Below are 19,201 nucleotides of genomic sequence, written 5' to 3' on the forward strand. Positions count from 1 at the left end.
AAGAGATCTGGAGCGTCATTGTGAGATGATGACCGCACAGCACCGTGAATCAGCAAAGCACTGCGACATCAGAATGGGATGTGACCAAGCATTTCCCGAGAGGTCAGCTTATCAGCCACACCCAGTAACTCTGTGTGGTCAGAGGGACAGGATAATTTTGTGAGTTTATGGCTGAAGCAACCAATAGTTAAGTCAGCTCTAAAGGTGGGTAAGTTAGTCATACATGGCTGGTAAGTGGCAGGGTTAGAGCTCCAAATGTCTGCTGAGATTCCAAATCCAACTGGGGTGACTTCCTCATTTGTTGAGCCTGTGCAGTCAAACCCTCCTCAGGCCTACTCCATCTGCTCTCCCTCATCTGTCTGTCTCTTCCTCACTGCATGCCCAGGCCTACCACAGTCTGGACCAGCCCTGGCTCTAGGTGGAGGCATCAGCGAGCCACAGCTCAGCCCTCTGGGCATCGCCTGATGTTGCCATTGTTGCCAAGTCACTCTGGCTTGACCTGGGCCTGGGTCTGGCCTTGGACCCCAGATACTGACGTGTGCTCAGGGGTGGTCCTGGATCTAAGAGCTCTGTTGGGGATTGCCCTCAGATTGTAGCACTTTTTAATCAGCTGCTTCTGCCTTCTCCCCTTCCTAGCCCTGTTAGGGTGGGGCCTTTAATACCAACTGCTCTCTTAGATATTGTATGTCCTCAGTCACCACCTGTTTTGGATTTGCCTCTTGGGGCCAGTTTGCTTCAGAGGACTGTGTAGACACTGACTCTGATTCCCAGTGACGAATATCTGATGTCTGCTTAAACAGGGCCCCATGCAGTAGACAAAGTTTCTGCCTTCAAGTTTAGAATCTGTATGAACTGTGATGCCAAAATTCACAGAGCAAATGTAGACACATCCACATATCTGTAGAAGGACCTGGAAATGCCATTGCAGTATGTCCACAATGCCTAAGAGGCCACACAGGCCACACACTCCCACACTCACCCTCACTTCCACCTGAGACGGTGGGAAGCTTTTGGGAAGACCCTGGGTGGGAAACTGCTCTGTGTCTGTAGGGAGTGCTCGCTGAGGCTAGGATGGGATTTTCACAGGGATCTACACAGCCTGTCCAACCTCAAAGCCTTGAATAATGAGAGGTGACCACAATGATGCACTGAGTGTATGGAGAGGACACCAGGGATTTGGGTTTCCCAAGGAACCCAAGGCCTTAGATAAATGTGGGAGACACAGTGGGCATCTCTGGATAGGTCATTGAGAGGGCAGTGTAAGATCATTGGGTCCAACTAGAATTCACTGAACATCCTTTTAGATTACTGGGGGTCCCAAAGGTGTCAGTTCGACCCCAAAGGATTTATTCTCACCCCATAATCAACGTATCCAAGGGTCAGGCTATGAATTCCTGGAGCTGTACTATGTTCCTGGAGTCAAACAGGAAATAACGTGGGCCCCATGTTATGTCTGATAAAGCCATTCAGAAAGGCTGTATGGGGTCACAGAGAGGTCAGCAAAGGGGAGGGTGAAGGGAGAAATCACCGTCTCAGGTGGAAGTGAGGGTGAGTGTGGGAGTGTTGAAGGGTGATGGCCTAACAATGTCCTTCTAGAGAGAAGAGGCTGGGTTCGCAAACCATGAGGTACTGGGGCATGGCACGCTCCCCAGACCATTAGGAACAAATCCTGATCTTTGAGATGGATGTGGTACAGAGTTCTGAGGGAACAGATGTCAAGCAGGAATGGGGGCTACTGGGCTATTCAGTTAGGGAAGTGCCCCAGTGTGAAGCCGAGGCCCAGCCCTACCAGCAGCTTAACAAGCAGATCCTGCCAGGCTCCTGAGCCAACTACCTACCCCCTGGTTGGGGCAGGAGGTAGATGTCAGGGCCTGTGCATCAAAGCCAAGCTTAGGAAAGGACTGTGCAAGGATGGTGTGCACATCTCCTGTCTTACTATCCCATGGTCCCCCAAAGCTGTAGACATTCGTTAGTTCATGCAGGCAGGCTGTACCCTTTGACCCTGAAAACTCATTCCTAAACTTATACCCAACAGAAGTGTGTACATATATTCAGCAAAAGACAGGAAGAAGAATGGTAATATCTGGAAATAATCCTAATGCCCACGAACAACAGAATGGATAAATTATGGTAGATTCATATAATAGACTACAGCAATGAGAATGAATAACAATTCTCACAAACATAACTGGAGTGAAAGAAGTCATTTCCAGAAGAGTACGTAATGTATTTTTATAAAGTTCAAAATAAGCAAAACTATGCCAATGGAAGTCAGGATAGTGGTTAACTTGGGGGACATGAACAGAGAATTCAGGGGACCTCTGTGGTGCTGGTCATTTCTTTTGGCTTGATCTGGGTGCTGGTTATACAGGTGTGTTCACTGAATTAGTCCAGCTGTACACATAGGGTTTCTGAACGTTTTTGGCCCATAAAAAAGTGACTTGAAAGAAAATGTGACATGTTACATTTTAAGCACTGTGCTATGGAAGACATGGGAGTGTACAGAACACAGTTCTGCTCTCAGGAGTGATGGAGACAGGCAGGAAGCCATCCAGGTGTGGACAAAAGGTAAGTCAAACTGCCATTTTCCTCACGGAGTTGTGGAAGGCTTCATAGAGTATCAACGTGTGAAGGAGGCTTGTGGCAGAAAGAGGGACCCCTGGGATGTAACCTGATGAGCCAGGGCTGCCCTTTGGGAGCTCAGGGGTGCTCAGACTCCCCAGGGCCTGGAGTTGGCTGTGGGCTGCCCAGAGGACAACACACACAGGCCTGCCCTGCATCTTTGGGCACATCACAGGCTTGTGATTCTGGAGATGCACCTTTGGAAAAACATTTTCAGTGGGCAGAGCTAAGTGGAAACATACTGTTTCTAAAAGGATCCCCAAAGCTCTGAATTATTTATTCACTAAAGCATTCATCATTGATGAGGCCCCTGTTGGCTCTCCTCTTCCACAAATGCCTTCCCTCCTCCTCACCACAGAAGGTTCTAGTTGGCAATGTTATCCTTGTAAAGCATCTTCCCACCCATCACTTGGACCTTTGCTATAGATGGAGCAGATTGCTTTTATTTTTATTTTTCAGAAGAGCAAACAGCCTTCCTCAGCTGACAAGTGGGCCCATGGTGGGGCTGTGCCTGCAACCCCAGGCTCCTGATTGGCAGCCCAGGGCTCTTTCTAGTAGTCCATTCTGGCTCTTGTGGAGAACTGAGTGAGACCCTGTCCCCCTGATGGCAAGAGCGAGGGGCAAGTATGGTGGGAAGGGGAGCATTCAGTGGAAGCTGGGAGTTGAAAGTAACCGTTTTCAGGTGGGCCAGAGTAATATTCAAATACTTACCATTTACCAGGTACAAGGAAGAAAGAAAACTGTGATGGACACTGCTGTATTATTGGCCAACGAGAATCCACTAACCTCTCCCATCCGGGCCTTAATGTCCTTTCAGAGGATCATCTCTCCCTCTCCCACAGGGAGCAGCATGAGAAGAGACTGTTTAGACCAGGTACCTGCCCTCCCCAAATGGTAGCTGAAGGGTCTATGGAACCTTCTCTCCTAGATCCTTCCTTTACCGCCTGTCACAGCCAAGGGGTGAGCATGGGACCTAGCAAAGCAGCTGGGGCTCGGCACAAGGGCTGGAGTGGGGGTACTTAGAGCTGTCTGCTCTTCGTCTGCTCCTTGATCTTGTGAGTTCCTCCATTCCTCTCTGTGAGCTCCATGGAGATGTCAGCAGAACCACTGCTGTTGTTGACTGGAGTCTAGAAAGATTTCCAGACAAATCTTTGCCCCCGAGGAACTGCTTTGAAGCAGGACCTGACATTACTGCAAGGTAGAACATCTGCTCAGTGCCATGGGAGAGGTCAGGGACAGTGGCTTCCAGATGGCAGGGATTGGGGCTCAGCTCAGGCCTGCCACATCCCCAGTGCTGCCCAGAACTCAGAGTCCGTTTCTCATCTACTCTGAGGTGAGACCAGAGGGCTCTTCAAATCCAATCCAGAGTATACTCTTAGGAAGGCATGACCTGAATATAAAGATGCTGTAATGTATCCATTGGTGCTGTGACTTGAATGAGAAGGTGAAGAACCAAGGACTGATAGAACAGGACAGGGGCTAAAGAAGAGTGATTTGCTGTTTACTGGCCCTGATTTGAACAGAGGTTCTGATATTCCAACTGCTTTTGCTCTTTAGACTATATAATGAAGAAGGGCAATCACCAAATTTTGCTTTGAGAATATCAAGTGCCTTTGTCCTTAATTTTAGACTCATCAAGAAACCTTCTGATAGGTAATTTGGGCAGGGAGCATCACTAGCTCTGGAATCACAGTTGAGTTCAAATCCCTGATTTGTTCCTTGAAATATATATATATGTTTCATGTGTGCAGCTTTATAATTCAACATCTGTATGCACTACAGAGTGATCACCGCACATCACCAAACAGCTGGCCCCTTCACACATTTTGCTCACCCTCCAACTCCCCTCCCCTCTGCTGGTAACCACGAGTCTTTTCTCTGTATCTATGAGTTTGTTTTGTTTTATCTTGTTTGTTCATTTGCTTTTTTTTTTAGATTCCACAAAGGAGTGAAATCACACAGTATTTGTCTTTTGCTGTCTGACCTATCTCACTTAGCATAAGTGAATAAGAATATCAAGGTCCATCCATGTTGTTGTAAATGGCCAGGTCTCATTCTTTTTTATGGCTAATATTACATTAAAAAAATATTTATTTAGTTTTGAGAGACAGAGAGCTAATGGGGGGAGGGCAGAGACAGAGAAAGAGAGAGAAAGGATCCAAAGCGGACTCTGTGCACTGACAGAGTGTGTCTGTTTTTGTACCAAAACCATACTATTTTGATTATTCTAGTTTTGTGGTATGACATCAGAGAGTACAGAATCTCTGGCTCTGTTATTTTTTTCTCAAGATTGCTGTGGCTTTTGGGGATCTTTTGTGGTTCCATGCACATTTTAGAATTATTTGTTCTAGTTCTGTGGAATATTCCATTGGTATTTTGAATCTGTAGATTCCTTTGGGTAGTATGGACATTTTAACAGTATTAATTCTTCCAATTCATGAGCATAGAATACCTTTCCACTAGTGTCTTCTTCAGTTTCTTTCATCCGTGTCTTAACAGTTTTCAATGTACAGGTCTTTCACCTCCTCAGTTTATTTCTGGGTATTTCATTCTTTTAGATGCAGTTATAACTGGGAATGTTTTCTTAATTTCTATGTTTTGTTGTTAGTGTGTAGAAATGCCACAGATTTCTGTATGTTGATTTTGTATCCTATAACTTCACTGAATTCATTTATCAGTTCTAGCAGTTTGTTTGTTTGTTTGTTTTGGTAGAGTCCTTAGGGTATTCCACATAGAGCATCATGTCATCTGCAAATACTGGCAGTTTTACCTCTTCCTTTCTGTTTGGATGCTTGTTTTTTCTTCTTTTTGCCTAACTGCCTTGGCTTAACTGCTTTTGTCCTAACTTCTTTTTGCCTAACTGCTTCCAAGGTACTTTGGATTGGACTTGAAGTATTTGACTTCCAATACTATGTTGAATAAAAATGGTAAGAGTGGGCACACTTATCTTGTTCCTGTTCTTAAAGGAAAGCTTTCAGCTTTTCACCATTGAGTGTGATATTAGGTTGTAAGATTGTCATATGTGACTTATTATGTTGAGGTACCCACTTGGGTACTTGATACCCACTTTGTTGACAGATTTAAAAAAAAATGTTTTATTATTTATTTTTGAGAGAGAGTGTGTGTGTGAGCAAGGCAGGGTCAGAGAGAGGGAGACACAGGAACCAAAGAAGGCTCAGTGCTGAGTGCAGAGCCTGACGCAGGACTCCTACTGACGAACCATGAGATCATGACCTGAGCTGAAGTCAGACACTTAACAAACTGAGACACCCAGGTGCCCCTATTGAGAGATTTTTTTTAAACCATAATTGGATGTTGCATTTTGTCGAGTGTTTTTTCTGTATCTATAGAGATGAACGTATTATTTTTATCTTTCATTTTGTTAACGTGACATATGTTGATTGATTTGCAGACACTGAACCATCCTTGGATGGTATACCAGGAATAAATCTTACTTGACCGTGGTGTATGATCCTTTTGATATACTGTTGGATTTTATCTGCTAATATTTTGTTAGGAATTTTTGCATCTGTGTTCATCAAAGATATTGGCCTGCAATTTTCTTTTTTTGTGGTGTCCTTATCAGGTTTTGGTATCAGGGTAATGCTGGCCTCATAAAATGCGTTTGGAATCTTTCATTCCTCTTCAGTTTTTTGAAATAGTTGGAGAAGAATAGGTAGTAAATCTTTGAGTGTTTGGTAGAATTTGCCAGTGAAACCATCCAATCCCTGACTTTTATTTTTATTGCGAGGTTTCTGATTACTCTTTCAATCTGCTTACTAGTAGTTGGACTATTCACATTTTCTGTTTCTTCATAATTCAACCTTAGAAGAATGTATATTTCTAGGAATTTATCCATTTCCTCTATGTTGTCAAGTTTGTTGGCATATAATTATTCATAGTAGTCTCTTACGATCCTTTGTATTTCTGTGGTATCAATTACAACTTCTCTCTCAGTCTATTTTTAAAGTTTATTCATTTATTTTGAGAGAGTGAGAGCATGTGTGAGCTGGGAAGGGGCAGAGAGAGAAGAATGAGAGGGAGAGAGAGAGAATCTCAGGCAGGCTCCACACTAGCAACATGGAGCCTGAAGCAGGCCTTAAACCCACAAACCATGAGATCATGACCTAAGCTGAAGCCAAGAGTCGGACACTTAACCGACTGAGCCACCCAGGAGCCTACTTCTTCTTCATTGTTGATTTTATTTATTTGAGTCCTCTCTTTTTTCTTGTGCTGTCTAGCTAAGGATTTTATCTTTTCAAAGAACCAGCTCTTAATTTCATTGATCTTTTCTATTGTCCTTTTAGTCTTTATTTCATTTATTTCCATTCTGATCTTTATTATTACCTTTCTTTCACTCCTTAGGTGTGAAGTTAAATTGAGATTTTTCTTGTTTTTTGAGGTAGGCCTATATAGCTATGAACTCCCCTCTTAGAACTGCTTTTGCTGCATGCAATAAATTTTGGTATGTTCTGTTTCAGTTTCCATTTGTCTCTAGGTAATTTTTTATTTCTCCTTTGATTTCTTTGATGACCCATTGGATGCTTAGTAGCATGTTATTTAATTTCCACTTTTTCGTGGTTTTCCCCATTTTCTTCTTGTAATTTCTAATTTCATACCATTATGATCAGAAAAGGTGCTTGATGTGATTTAAATTTTCTTGAATTTATTGAGACTTGTTTTGTGGCCCAACACACGACTGTCCTGGAGGATGTTCCATGTATATTACATCTGTTTTTGGATGGAATGTTCTGTATATACCTAGTAAATCCATCTGGCCTAATGTGTTTTTTAAGGCCAATGTTTTCTAATTGATTTTTTGTTTGGATGATCTATCCATTGATGAAAGGAGGGTATTAAAGTCTCTTACTATTACTGTATTGCTTTCAATTAATCTCTTTAGATCTGTTAATATTTGCTGTATATACTTTTATGCTCCTATGTTGTGTGTATATACATTTACAAATGTTACATCTTCTTGCTGGATTGACCCCTTTATGTAATGCCTTTTCACTCTATGAGTCTTTGTTTTAAAGTCTATTTTGTCTGATGAGTATAGTTACTCCAGCTTTCTTTTCATTTCCATTTTCATGGAATTCTTCTATTGCTCCACTTTCAGTCTGTGCATGTCTTTAGATCTGAAGAGAGACTTTTGTAGACACCGTATAGATAGTTCTTGCTTTTAAAAAAATCTGTTCACGGGGCACCTGACTGACTCAGTTGGTTAAGCCTCTGTCTCTTGGTTTGGGTTCAGGTCATGATCTTGCAGTTCATGGATTTGAGCCCCGCGTCGGGCTCTGTGCTGAGAGCTCAGAGCCTGGAGCCTGCTTTGGGTTCTGTCTCCCTCTCTTTCTGTCCCTCTCCCTTCTCAAAAATAAATAAACATTAAAAAAATCTATTCAGCCACCCTATATTTTTTGACTGGTGAACGTAGTCCACTGACATTGAATGTAATTATTGGTAAGTATAAACGTATTGCCATTTTATTGTTTTCTGGCTGTTTGGGTAGATTCTCCCTGTTCCTTCTTTTCTTGGTCTCTTCCCTTGCAGTTTGATGTCTTCCTTCCTCCCTTCCCTTCCCTTTCTCCCTTCTCTTTCTTTTTTGTGTATCTATTGCAGGTTTTTGGTTGTAGTTACCATGGGGTTCATATATATTGACACAAAGAAACACAGAGCAGTCTATTTTAAACTGATAGTTGCTTAAATTTGAACACATTCTAAAAGCACTACACTTTTACTGCCCTTCTCCAGTTTTTTAAAAAATTTATTTGGTGGGGGAGGCGCAGAGACAGAGGTAGAGAGAGAAATCCATGCTGAGCATGAAGCCCGATGTGGGACTCGAATTCACGAACTGTGAGATCATGACCTGAGCTGAAGTTGGATGCTTAACTAAGCCACTCAGGCACCCCCAGTTTTGTTTCCTATGTCCTATGTTACTTTTATTTTGTGTATCTCTTAACTACTTATCATAGGTACAGTTGATTTTATTATTTTTGTCATTTGACCTTCATACTAACTTTGTAAGTGACTGATCCACTGCCTTTATCATGTGTTTGCCTTTACCAGTGATAATTTTTCTTATGTTTTATTTCTGGTTATAGCTTTTTCTTTTCCACTTAAACTGTTCTTTAGCGTTTATTTTTGAGACAGAGACAGAGCATGAACAGGGGAGGGTCAGAGAGAGGGAGACACAGCATCTGAAATAGGCTCCAGGCTCTGAGCTGTCAGCCCAGAGCCTGATGTGGGGCTCGAACTCACAGGCCGCGAGATCATGACCTGAGCTGAAGTCAGATGCTTAACCGACTGAGCCACCCAGGCGCCCTCCACTTAAAGACCCTTTAACATTTCTTGGAAGGTTGGTTAAGTGATTAACTCCTTTAGGTTTTTTGCTTGTCTGGGAACCTTCTATTCTAAATGATATCTTGCTGAGTATTCTTGGTTGGAATACTCCCAGTGCTTTAAATACATCCTTTCAGTCCCTTTGGGCCTGCAAAATTTCTGAAAAATCAGCTGATAGTCTTATGGGATTTCCTTTGTATGTGACTTTTTTTTTTTTTTTTTTTCCCTTGCTGCTTTTAGGGTTGTCTCTTTAACTTTTGCAACGTTAATTATGTCTTCATGTGGCTCTCTTTGGGTTCATCTTATTTGGAATTTTCTGCTTCCTGTACCTGAATGTCCATTTCTTTTGCCATGTTAGTGAAGTTTTTAGTCATTATTTCTTCAAATAAGTTTTCTGCCCCCCTTCTCTCTCTTTTCTCTTTCTGGGACCTCTATCATGTGAATGTTAGTATACTTGATATTTTCCTAGAGGTTCCTTAAATATTGTTTTTACAAAATTCTTTTTTCTTTTTCCTGTTCTGGTGATTTCCACTATTCTGTCTTCAAGATTGCTGATCCATTCTTCTGCATCATCTTATCTGCTGCTGATTCCATGTAGTGTATTTTTCATTTTAATTATTATATTCTTCAGCTCTGATTGGTTATGTCTTACATTTTCTTTGTTGAAGTTTTCATTGTGTTCCTCTATTCTTCTCCCAATTTCAGTGAGCATTTTTATGACTATTACTTTGAGCTCTTTATCAGATAAATTACTTCCATTTCTTTAGGGTTTTTTTTTTTCCCCCTGGGATATTTATCTTGTTTGGAACATACTTCACTGTCTCCTTATTTTAGTTTTATTTTGTGTTTGTTTCTATAAATTAGGTGGAATAGCTACCTGTCCTGGTCTTGAAGGAGTGGCCCTGTACAGGACCATATCCTGTGTAGACTGTGACTGGAAGCTTTGGCTGGCTGGTTGGAGCTAAGCAAGTGGGCTGGGTTTGGGGTGGGTGCGGTGTCCCAGGGCACTCACTTGGTATGGTGGTTGAAGCTAGAGTGGGCATAGGCCAGGGAGTCCTGGATGCACTGTGCTAGGGCCACATTGATGCCAGAGTGGCATGGACTGGGGGATCTAGGGTGTGCTTTGTCAAGGCCATCTTGTGGGTAGTCCCTGGGTACCCTGCCTAGAGCTGCCCTGGCAGGATGGCTGGAGCCGGAGCAAGCTGGGGGTCCTGGGGTGAATCATGCCAGGGCCACCCTGGTGAGATGGGCACAGGCCAGAGGCATCCTGGGGCACACCATGTCAGAGCTGCCCTTGCAAGACAGCAGGCATGGGCTGAGGGGAATCCTCAGATGCGCTGAACTGGGGCTGTCTGGCTGGTGGGATGACTGGGTTCGGTATGTGCTGAGGGTGGAGGGAGGAGTCCCAGAGTGCACTGTGCCAGAGCTATCTTGGGGGGATGGTTGGAGCTGGTGTGGGCCAAGGGTTCAGGGTCCACTGGGGCAGCCCTGACAGGCTGGCTTAAGCACCTGGTCCCTGCTCCTGCTTGTGCTGTCAAGGTGGAGGAAGAGTGTAAAAAATGGCATTCACCGTGCCTCTTATCCTGGAGAGTTCCAGCAGTTCCCTGCCAGTTTGGTGGATGCCCTAAGGTTAGTAAACGGATTTCCTTTGCTCATAGTTTAACCTGTTTTTCACTGTGCCTCAGGGTAGATGAATCTGGACTGGGCCCAAGTGACATCTCTCCCTATTGCAGGTTGCTGCTTTGAGGTTGGGGTTCTCATGGTATCGTGTCTCCTGTTCTCTGTGTGGTCCCTCTATTGTTTGTTGGGCAGAGACTGTTCAATCAGCTCTCACTTCTTCCTTAGGAGGAACTGCTCTATTATATGTGTGTCAGTGGGAAGAGATGAGTTTAGGGTCTTTCTATGCTGCCATCTTGGGCCACCTCCCTTAATTTTACTACTTTGGTCTTTTAACCTTCATGCTGGCTTTACAAGTGATTGATTCACTGGCTTTGTTATTTTTCCAGTGAGATTTTTACTTTCCTATACTTTATTGGTGCCATTTCTTCTCAGTTTAACGAAGTCCCTTTAAAACATTTATTGTAGGGCTGGTTTAGTGGCGATGAACTCCTTTAGCTTTTACTTATCTGGAAAGCTGTTAATCCCTCCAATTTGGAATAATCTTGCTGGGCAGAGGATTCTTGGTTGGAAGTTTTTTCCTTTCTGCACTTTGAATATGTCATGCCATTTCCTCCTGGTCTGTAAAGTTTCTGCTGAAAAATCTGATAGCTTTATGGAGTTTTCCTTATATGTAATAAGTTGTTTTTCTCCTGCTCCTGATTTTGTCTTTATTCTTAATTTCTACCATTTTAATTATAATGTGTGTTGGTGTGGATCTCTTTGTGTTTATCATGGACTTGGATGTCTGATTCCTTTCCCAGAGAAGTTTTCAGCCAGGATTTCTTCAAATTATTTTTCTGGCCCTTTCTGTCTTCCCCTGGGATCTATATAATGTGATTGTTATTCTGCTTGATGTCTGTTAAGGTATCTTCATTTTTCTTAATGCTTTTTTCATTTGCTACTTTGTCTGGGTGAGTTCCATAGCTCCTCCTCCAGCTCACCTGATCTATTCTACTTCATCCAGTCTGCTTTGGAACCCCTCTAGTGTATTTTTTAGTTGTTATAACTTCTGTTTGGTACTTATATATTCTCCTTGTTGAAGTTCACACTGCGTTCATCTGTTCTTCTCCTGAGTTTGGTGAGCATCTTTATGACCATTCCTTGGAACTCTTTATGAAGTAGTTTGTGTATCTCTGTTTCCCTTTTTTTCCTGAGGTTTTGTCTTGTTCTTTTGTTTGGAGATATTCTTCTGTCCCCATTTTGTCTGTGTGTGTTTCTATTTATAGGTAGGTCAGTGACCTCTCTCAGTCTTGAAGGAGTGGCCTTATGTAGGAGATGTCCTGTGGGACCCAGAAGGGCAATTTCCTTTTGTCACCAGGCCAGGTGCCTAAGGGTGTCCTCTATGTGAGCTGTGTGCTCCCTTCTATTGTGGTGGGCTGTGACTGTGGTGCATTGGTAGGCAGGGCTGGCCCCTGGCCCATCTGTATGGTGTATCTAGGACTACTGGGGTGTGTTGGGTGGAGCTGTCAGTGGAGTATACCCTTTCTGGGGCTAGCAGATTAGAGGGAGAATTCCAAAATGGCCCACGAGTACTGGTATTATTGAGGTAGACTGAGGTTGTAGAAGTGGCTCATACCAGTGTCTCCGTCCCCAGGGGGAGTTTCTGCTGTTTCCCGCTGCTGTGACGGATGCTTTAAGGTTAGTAAATGGATCTCCTTTACTTATGGTCTGCTTTTTAAAATGGTGTTTTTGCACTGGTCTCTGGGTACAGTGAGTCTGCAACTCAGCCCTTTAAGAGTGGGTTTTCCATTCTCTACAGTTTTATACTTTTCCTGAACATAATCCTCATTGAGTTTTCAAAACCTGGTGTTTTGGGAGCTCATCTCTCCTGTGGAGGATCTAAGGTTTGGGGTGCCTGATGTAGAGCTCAAATCCATCACTCCTCAGGGAAAAGTTCCATACCTTTGAGATCCCTCCTAGTTGTGCTTCCCCATGGCTGATGTGTTTTCCCCCCTGGCAAGTCCACATCTCTGTGTCTCCTCCTTCCCATCCTGATGTTACCCTTTCAGCCTTTGTCGTGGAGGCTTTGGTCATCCAATTTTCAGGTTCCTTTCAGAGGGCATTATTCCATATGTAGTGGTAGATTTGTTGGTCTGTGGAAGGAGGTGAATTCAGGGTCTTGTTACACTGCCATCTTGAGACCAACTCTGTTCTGCCATTTCTTGAGTGTGTTGCCTTGGTTAAGAACAATTATTTATCGTGTGGGTCTCAGCTTTTTTATCTGTAAAATAGGGTTGAGACTATGTCCTGTAACTGTAACCAGCATCCCATTGGTGATCACTTAATGCTCAACCACCTCCCCCAATTTGACCTCCTTTCACATCCCCATCACGAGGCAGCTAGCTGCCTGTGCAGCCAGGTCTTGGGAGGAGTTCCATAATGAAAGCTAAACTCACATTTTGGGGGCATCTGCCATGTGCCCACACAGTGCTAAATGTTAACATGGATTGTCTCATTCAGTCTTCACAATGGCTTTGTTAAAGTCGAAGCTTAGAGAAGTGATCTGCTCAGGATCACAGCACATGGCAGGATCGATTTTCTATTCCAAGTCAACATATTTGCTTCTAGTTTATGTATCTATTTCCTGTGGGCTTGGTTAGTGTAAGCCAGTGTTGATCCCTGAGTGAACAGATGAAAGGAGCACCTCGACCTGTGAGGTGGAAACCTGGTCTCTGCAGCTGTGACCTCCTGTGGCTGTTGGTTCAAGGATGTCCAGAGTCCCAGGGCCAAGGAATGGAAAAATACTGCTCTGGCTCACCTACTCGCTGCCATAGGAGCACTTGGGTGGCTGGGCCACTCTGAATGGAGCCTGTGATGGAGCTGATCATGTGAATAAAGGTAGGGTTGCCACAATCAGGGTCCCTGACCTTGAATTAATAAAACCAATTGTGGCAACAAGGGTTCTGATGTCCTTTGTGACTTAGACTGAGAGCTAGACAGCCAGTCAGAAGGCCTGCAGAACTTAAACACAGAGGCATTTATTGTCAGAAAGGGCAAATCTTACACTCAAATGGGTTTTGCCATATATGCATCAAAAGGGAGATGCCCCCACCTCCCCCCACAGTGCAGGTTCCAGTTATCCTGTGGCCTGGCAACCACTGTTCTCTTTTTCCAACAGCAACAGAAGTTGAAGTCCCTCCAGGTTACCCAGCAGCTAGAGGGGATGAGGCAGGACAGACTCCTGAATGCCATCTGCCTGAGTCCCACCTATTCTCTAAGCTTCAGGGAAACTGGAAAACGTCCCAACTGGCAAAGCGTACTTTCTTAAAAAGCTGGACGAAAGTATGGGACATTCCTTTGCTTAACAAAACAAAATCAACTGGTCTGGTGACCTGATGCATCTTGGAAGAGACAGGGAGTCTCCCTGGGGAATGAGGGGCAGGAAGAAAGGCCCAGGCTTAGATGTCCCCCTCGGAACCTCTGCTCAGAAGGGGGCAGACGGAGGGGCCAAGCCAGTTAGAGAGGGGGTCCCTCCCTGGCTGCATTAGGATGGTCTCTGGTCTTCAGTGCCAGGCCTCAGTCCTCAGTCACAGGTGGGGGAATGAGGTGCAGCTGGAAGTTCTCATTCTGGAAGATGCTGTTGAAAGCAGGGCCACTCTGGGAGCCACTGAACGGCCTGTAGCTGTCGCTGCTGCGATTCTGGGAGAGTTCTGTAAGGAGGGCCAGCTGCAAAGGAGGGGACACACATCAACCAAGGTGAGTAGGGGAAGACAATGTGGGTGGGTTTGGCAGGGGGTGTGGAACAGAGTGGAGGGTCCTCAGTTCCTTGGCCTCGAATACACAAGGGACAGCACTGTGCTGCAGGGTATAGACCCCAGGGCTGCATCTCACAAACGAGTAATGTGACTTCGGGCAAGTTCATTTCACTTTCAGGGCCCAAATTTCCTCCTTTAATAATGATGAGACTGCACTGGGGACGTCTCATTCCGAACCTCCCTTGCTCTGAGCACTCCCACCCTGGCTAGCACAGGAAGGACCCTGCCGCCCCCTCTGCACACACGCCCTGAGCTGAGGTTCTCAGCAGAGCTTGTTCCACACTCTGCCTCTGACCTCTCCTTTGCAACCTGGATAGCTCCAAGTGTCCAGCTGCCACTTTAAATTCAGGGACTCTACTTGTCCTCTTAGAGTCCTGCTTCCACCAATGACACCAGCAAAACCCTCTGTTAGTGGCTCTGTTCCGAAAGATTAGGTAAGGTTAATACCAACCCACTGGGAAGCCAGACTGTCACTCCGAGGGCCATCCCTTTTACCTCAAAGGCTTTCTGCAAAAGTAGGGAGCAGAGAGCCTGGCCCTCATGGTCACAGAAGAGACAAATTTTACACCCAAAGTCCTTCACCTGGACAGGGCAGCTGTGAGGAGTGAGCCATCAAAGTCTGTCAGGCTCTGGACCCAAAGTCCACAGGTACTTCTGATAGTCCAAGGTAACTGTAATGAGTGCCTTCTAGGTGCCAGGCACTGTGCTAGGTCCTTTACACATGTACTATTTTTTAAAAACTTATATAAACATTAAAAAATACGGTATTTTGAGAGACAGCGAGCATGTGCGTGAGTGGTGGAGGGGAAGAGAAAGACTCTCGAGCAGGCTCTACACAGGGCAGAGCCCAACATGGGGCTCGATCCCACAAACCATGAGATCATGACCTGAGCAAGAATGAAGAATTAACCAACTGAGCCACCTAGGCGCCCCCACATGTGTACTATTTCTAATCTTCCACAACCCTCTGGGTAAAAAACCCAGAGCCCCAAGAGTTAAATTAACTTGCCCCAAGTTACTCTGTGGTGAGTGGCAAATGGTGTGTGGGATTCAAACTCAGGTCCATGTGGCAAGTTCTGCTCAGCTGAGCCACAGACAGTTGTGCCTTCCCTAGAGGTAACTCGTCTATCACCTGCTCCCTACTCACCTACCCCACCAGGAACCCGGTCTTCTGGCTGACCCAGCAGCTGTTCTCTGATCCTGGCAAGGGGTTCTCTCTCCATCCAAACACTAATGGCACAAGACTCGCCTGTCTCATTTGTCACTTTTGTTGAAAACTTACTACCAGGATTATGGTAACTGGAGAGACACCCAAAGGACCTCTAAGTTCAAAGTGCCAATTCATCTAAAGCAATCCAGTGACACGTGTGGGGCCCAATTCACAGCACTGGCTCAGAAGCTCCAAGTCACTCAGCTAAGGACACACAGGAGGTACACTTGCTCAAGTGTATGCACTGCTGGTCAAGCAGGTTGCAGAGAGATGTCCCTCGCTCTGCTCGAGTCCCATCTCGTGCCACTTCTTATCCTCTACAACCCTCTCAGCTGCCCATCGGCCTGTGAAGTTCTCCGCAAGAACAATTCTGTACAGTGCTGGGAACAGAACGGGCGACAGATGTTACATAAACTCAACGTTCTTTCACATTCAGACACTGTGAGGTAGAAAGATCAACCACAAAGATATTTTCTATTTCCTAAGAGAAGACATTTCTGTGTTCTACTTCTGTAACTTTGTGATCTGGAATCAAGGAGTCCTGAAAAATGGCTCAACAGTTTGAAGCCATGGACCTTGCTGAGAAGGCCCAGAAAACCAACTCCTGGGGCAGAGCTTGGCTGAGGCTGAGAAGGGACACAGGTGATGCCAGTTCAATAAAGCTGCTGGACCACATTCAGGAGACCCCTGGAGAAGTCCCCTGGGATAAAAACCAACTCTCAAAGAACGAACACAAGTTTTCCTCTGGGCTACCAAGCCACCCAGCAGGCATCTGCATAAGAACAGGGTGGGAGAAGGGAGTCCAGGCCTAGAAGCAGACACACAGTCTGTGCAAGCTCAGGATAAGCTCAGAGGACAAATCTGGCGGGACAGGAATTTAGGTATGACTTGGGGAGTGGAGAAGGTGGTAGTCTGGACTCCACCTTCAGGTTACAGAGGTCCAGGAAAGTGTTTAAACAAGAGGGTAACAAGACATTGGGGTCTGGAGTGAGCATCCAGACAGCAGCATGGAGCAAGGACAGAAGGTCTGCAGCGGCCTCTGTGAGTGACAGTTTGGAGGGGAGGGGAAGGGAAGAAATACAGAGGAGGAAAAAAAAAGATGCCTACCCGATCTCTGGGGGAAAGGGCTGTTGTGGGGTTTCTGCTCTGGGTGACTGGACAGGCCACCTGGAGATAGGCAGTAGGCAAGGAAGGACAGGCTGAGAAAGTTACTGAGCACACCTGGGACGGGCCTGTGGGGCACCCAGACGGATGCTGGGGCATGACTGCTAGCAGCTCTTCCAGTCTGTTCTCTTCTACAGTTCTAGACAGGTACTCAGAGTTTGAGCCCAGGGCCTTTGGAATGAAGACCAATCTTCCTAGTCTCCACTGCAGTTCCCACTGCCTCTGTATCCTCTGCTAAATCCAGAATGCTCCCCGGGGCTGGGGCTCCACATGGCCTTAACCAGGGTTCCAAACTGAAGAGGCAGCAGGAGGACCTGAGGACACTGCATTTCCCAAACAGTATCTATAAATAGGGAAATACAAATCTAAACCACTACATAAACATTACCCGGGAACTTCCTCGGTAGAGACGGCAAAGTTGATCAAACGCTTGGATTTGCTGTGGGTCCAGAACAGGTTCTGAGGCTGCCTGTAAATTAGAAAAGATAAGGTGAACAAAACCCATGGGCGGCCTCTGCACGTGGCCAATGCTGAAACAGAATACGGTCTTCCTTTGTGCTTTTCAGAGGAAACCCATGCTACCACCAAACAGATTTTACTGAACATTGATTAGAATTGGGCGCATCTTTTCCTCCTCAATATTTTTACTATCTTTGGGGGGGGGGGGAAACGCACGAAGAGCTCAGAGAGAATGGAAGCAAGAGTACCCTTGAAATCACTCATGCTGGCCTAGTGTGGAACTATGTTACCGCTTCAGCCCCTATCTGGGTGAAAAGCATCTCGTTTTCAGTCCAGAGAGCAGCTGTCAGTGAGGAGGCTCACACCTCATGCGCTTCTGGAATCCCACAGTTGTGGCCCCAAAGTAACACTTAGTTCTTGTGATGCTGTCAGTGGTGTGGGGATGGCTGAGGACAAGGTGGCTCAGTGGAAATCCTGGGAGGGGCAGTATGATCCAAAACTGCCCGAAAGAGAACAGTGGACCCATGGAGGCTCTGTTTTTCATTCTGTTCCATGTCTCTGAGTCTGCCAGACACATGGAGAGATCATTCTCTAATGAGAATGTTTAAACTTGCCTTGACACTTTTTTTTTTATTTTTAAAGGGGTGCCTGGGTGGCTCAGTTGGTTAAGCAGCCGACTTTGGTTCAGGTCATGATCTCATGGTTTGTGGGTTCGAGCCCCCACATAGGGCTCTGTGCTGACAGAGCCTGGAGCCTGCTTCAGGTTCAGTGTCTCCATCTCTCTCTGTGCTTTGCCTGCTTGTACTCTTTCTCTCTCTCAAAAATAAACAAACAGAAAAAAAAAGGAGAGAGAGAAAGCGTACCTTCAAGTGGGGGAGAGGTAGAGAGAGAGGGAGAGAAACAATCCCAGGCAGGCTTAGCACTGAGCGCAGAGCCTGGCACAGGCTCAATCTCATGACAGTCAGATTATGACCTGAGTCGATATCAATAGTCGGATGCTCTTGTAGGAAAAATATCGTATTTTTGGAGATAAAGTGTGTGGAGTGTTACACTTCTGACAAACACTAGGTAAAATACGCAGGGGAGATCCAAGCTAAAGACGATCTGTAAGTCTAAGAAAGACTATACACGTAGCTCCAACAAAGCAAAACAAGAAAAAAATATAATTATCTTTGAGACACTTAACAACGAAAAACATGGTTTTGCCACCTGGTTTCCTGAATCCCTTTAGTATTACTGGCATAAACTGGGGAGCAGGGTGGGTTAAGGACAAGGGTGATACATGCCTTTTATTAGCCATTCAAAACCTCAGCTGTGGGCTTGCCACTGCCACAGTCCATATGACAAGGGACCAGCCACCCCCATTTCACCTGTGCTTATTCCCTGGTTACTCTGTAATAAGGTTTAACTAGGAAGGCCCACTCAGAAACAAGTCAGCAGTAGACTGAGGAGGGTGTTGGGAGGTGGGGGTGATGGTGAGGGGCAAGGCAAGTTAATTAAAAAGAAGATTTAAATGTCAAGTTTGCATATGATCAAGCAGCAAGAGCCAGAAAAGGTCTCCCCTTATAGAAGTATTTTTATAAAACAGTCCTTTGCCTTGAAGGGATATTGTAAGAAAAAAATCTCATGAAATGTACTATTGTACTTGCTACAAAAGTGTGGATGGTACAGGTCACTTACAGCGATCCACTGAAAAAAGTCCCATCAGACTCTGCACTGAGAAGAGCTGTACTGGACCCAGACTTGCTAATAATTGTATTTTCTTTTCTGCTTTTATCACTAGGGAACGCAGGGCTAAAGAGTCAGCTGCATAGACTAGCAACTGCTGAGGACTTGGTGGCACACATTTATGTATGCAATTACAACCCAGTTTTATATTATTCTTCAATCATATAGTTTTTTTTTTTTTAAATCTAATTTCCTCATTTATTTACTTCATTTATGGATGTATTTTGGAACCAACTCATTGAGGCCGGAAAGTGAAGGCCGGGTC

The 19,201-nt window shown here is 45.0% G+C and overlaps 1 protein-coding gene and 1 long non-coding RNA gene across 9 annotated transcripts in view; one reads left to right on the forward strand and one right to left on the reverse strand.

Moving 5' to 3' along the window:
- LOC123611154 lies at positions 1 to 14,017 on the forward strand. Its single transcript, XR_006718472.1, has 3 exons — positions 1 to 102; positions 3,082 to 3,496; positions 12,215 to 14,017. It is a non-coding gene; the product is annotated as an uncharacterized LOC123611154 (long non-coding RNA).
- Positions 13,579 to 19,201, reverse strand: part of VPS8 (VPS8 subunit of CORVET complex) — a 250,706-nt gene continuing 245,083 nt past the window's right edge. For 5 of the 8 annotated variants that reach the window (XM_045502714.1, XM_045502712.1, XM_045502716.1 and 2 more), the window contains 2 exons: positions 17,138 to 17,218; positions 13,579 to 14,286 (listed from right to left, as the gene is read on the reverse strand). In XM_045502714.1, coding sequence (XP_045358670.1) covers positions 14,137 to 14,286; positions 17,138 to 17,218 — 231 coding nt within the window. In that variant the 3' untranslated portion in view covers positions 13,579 to 14,136. Of the gene's footprint in view, positions 14,287 to 15,830; positions 15,966 to 17,137; positions 17,219 to 19,201 lie in introns of all 8 variants that reach the window. The other 3 variants (XR_006718470.1, XR_006718469.1, XR_006718471.1) reach the window with 2 other exon arrangements.

This window comes from Leopardus geoffroyi, chromosome C2, assembly GCF_018350155.1.
Source record: "Leopardus geoffroyi isolate Oge1 chromosome C2, O.geoffroyi_Oge1_pat1.0, whole genome shotgun sequence".
Classification (NCBI taxonomy): Eukaryota; Metazoa; Chordata; class Mammalia; order Carnivora; family Felidae; genus Leopardus; species Leopardus geoffroyi.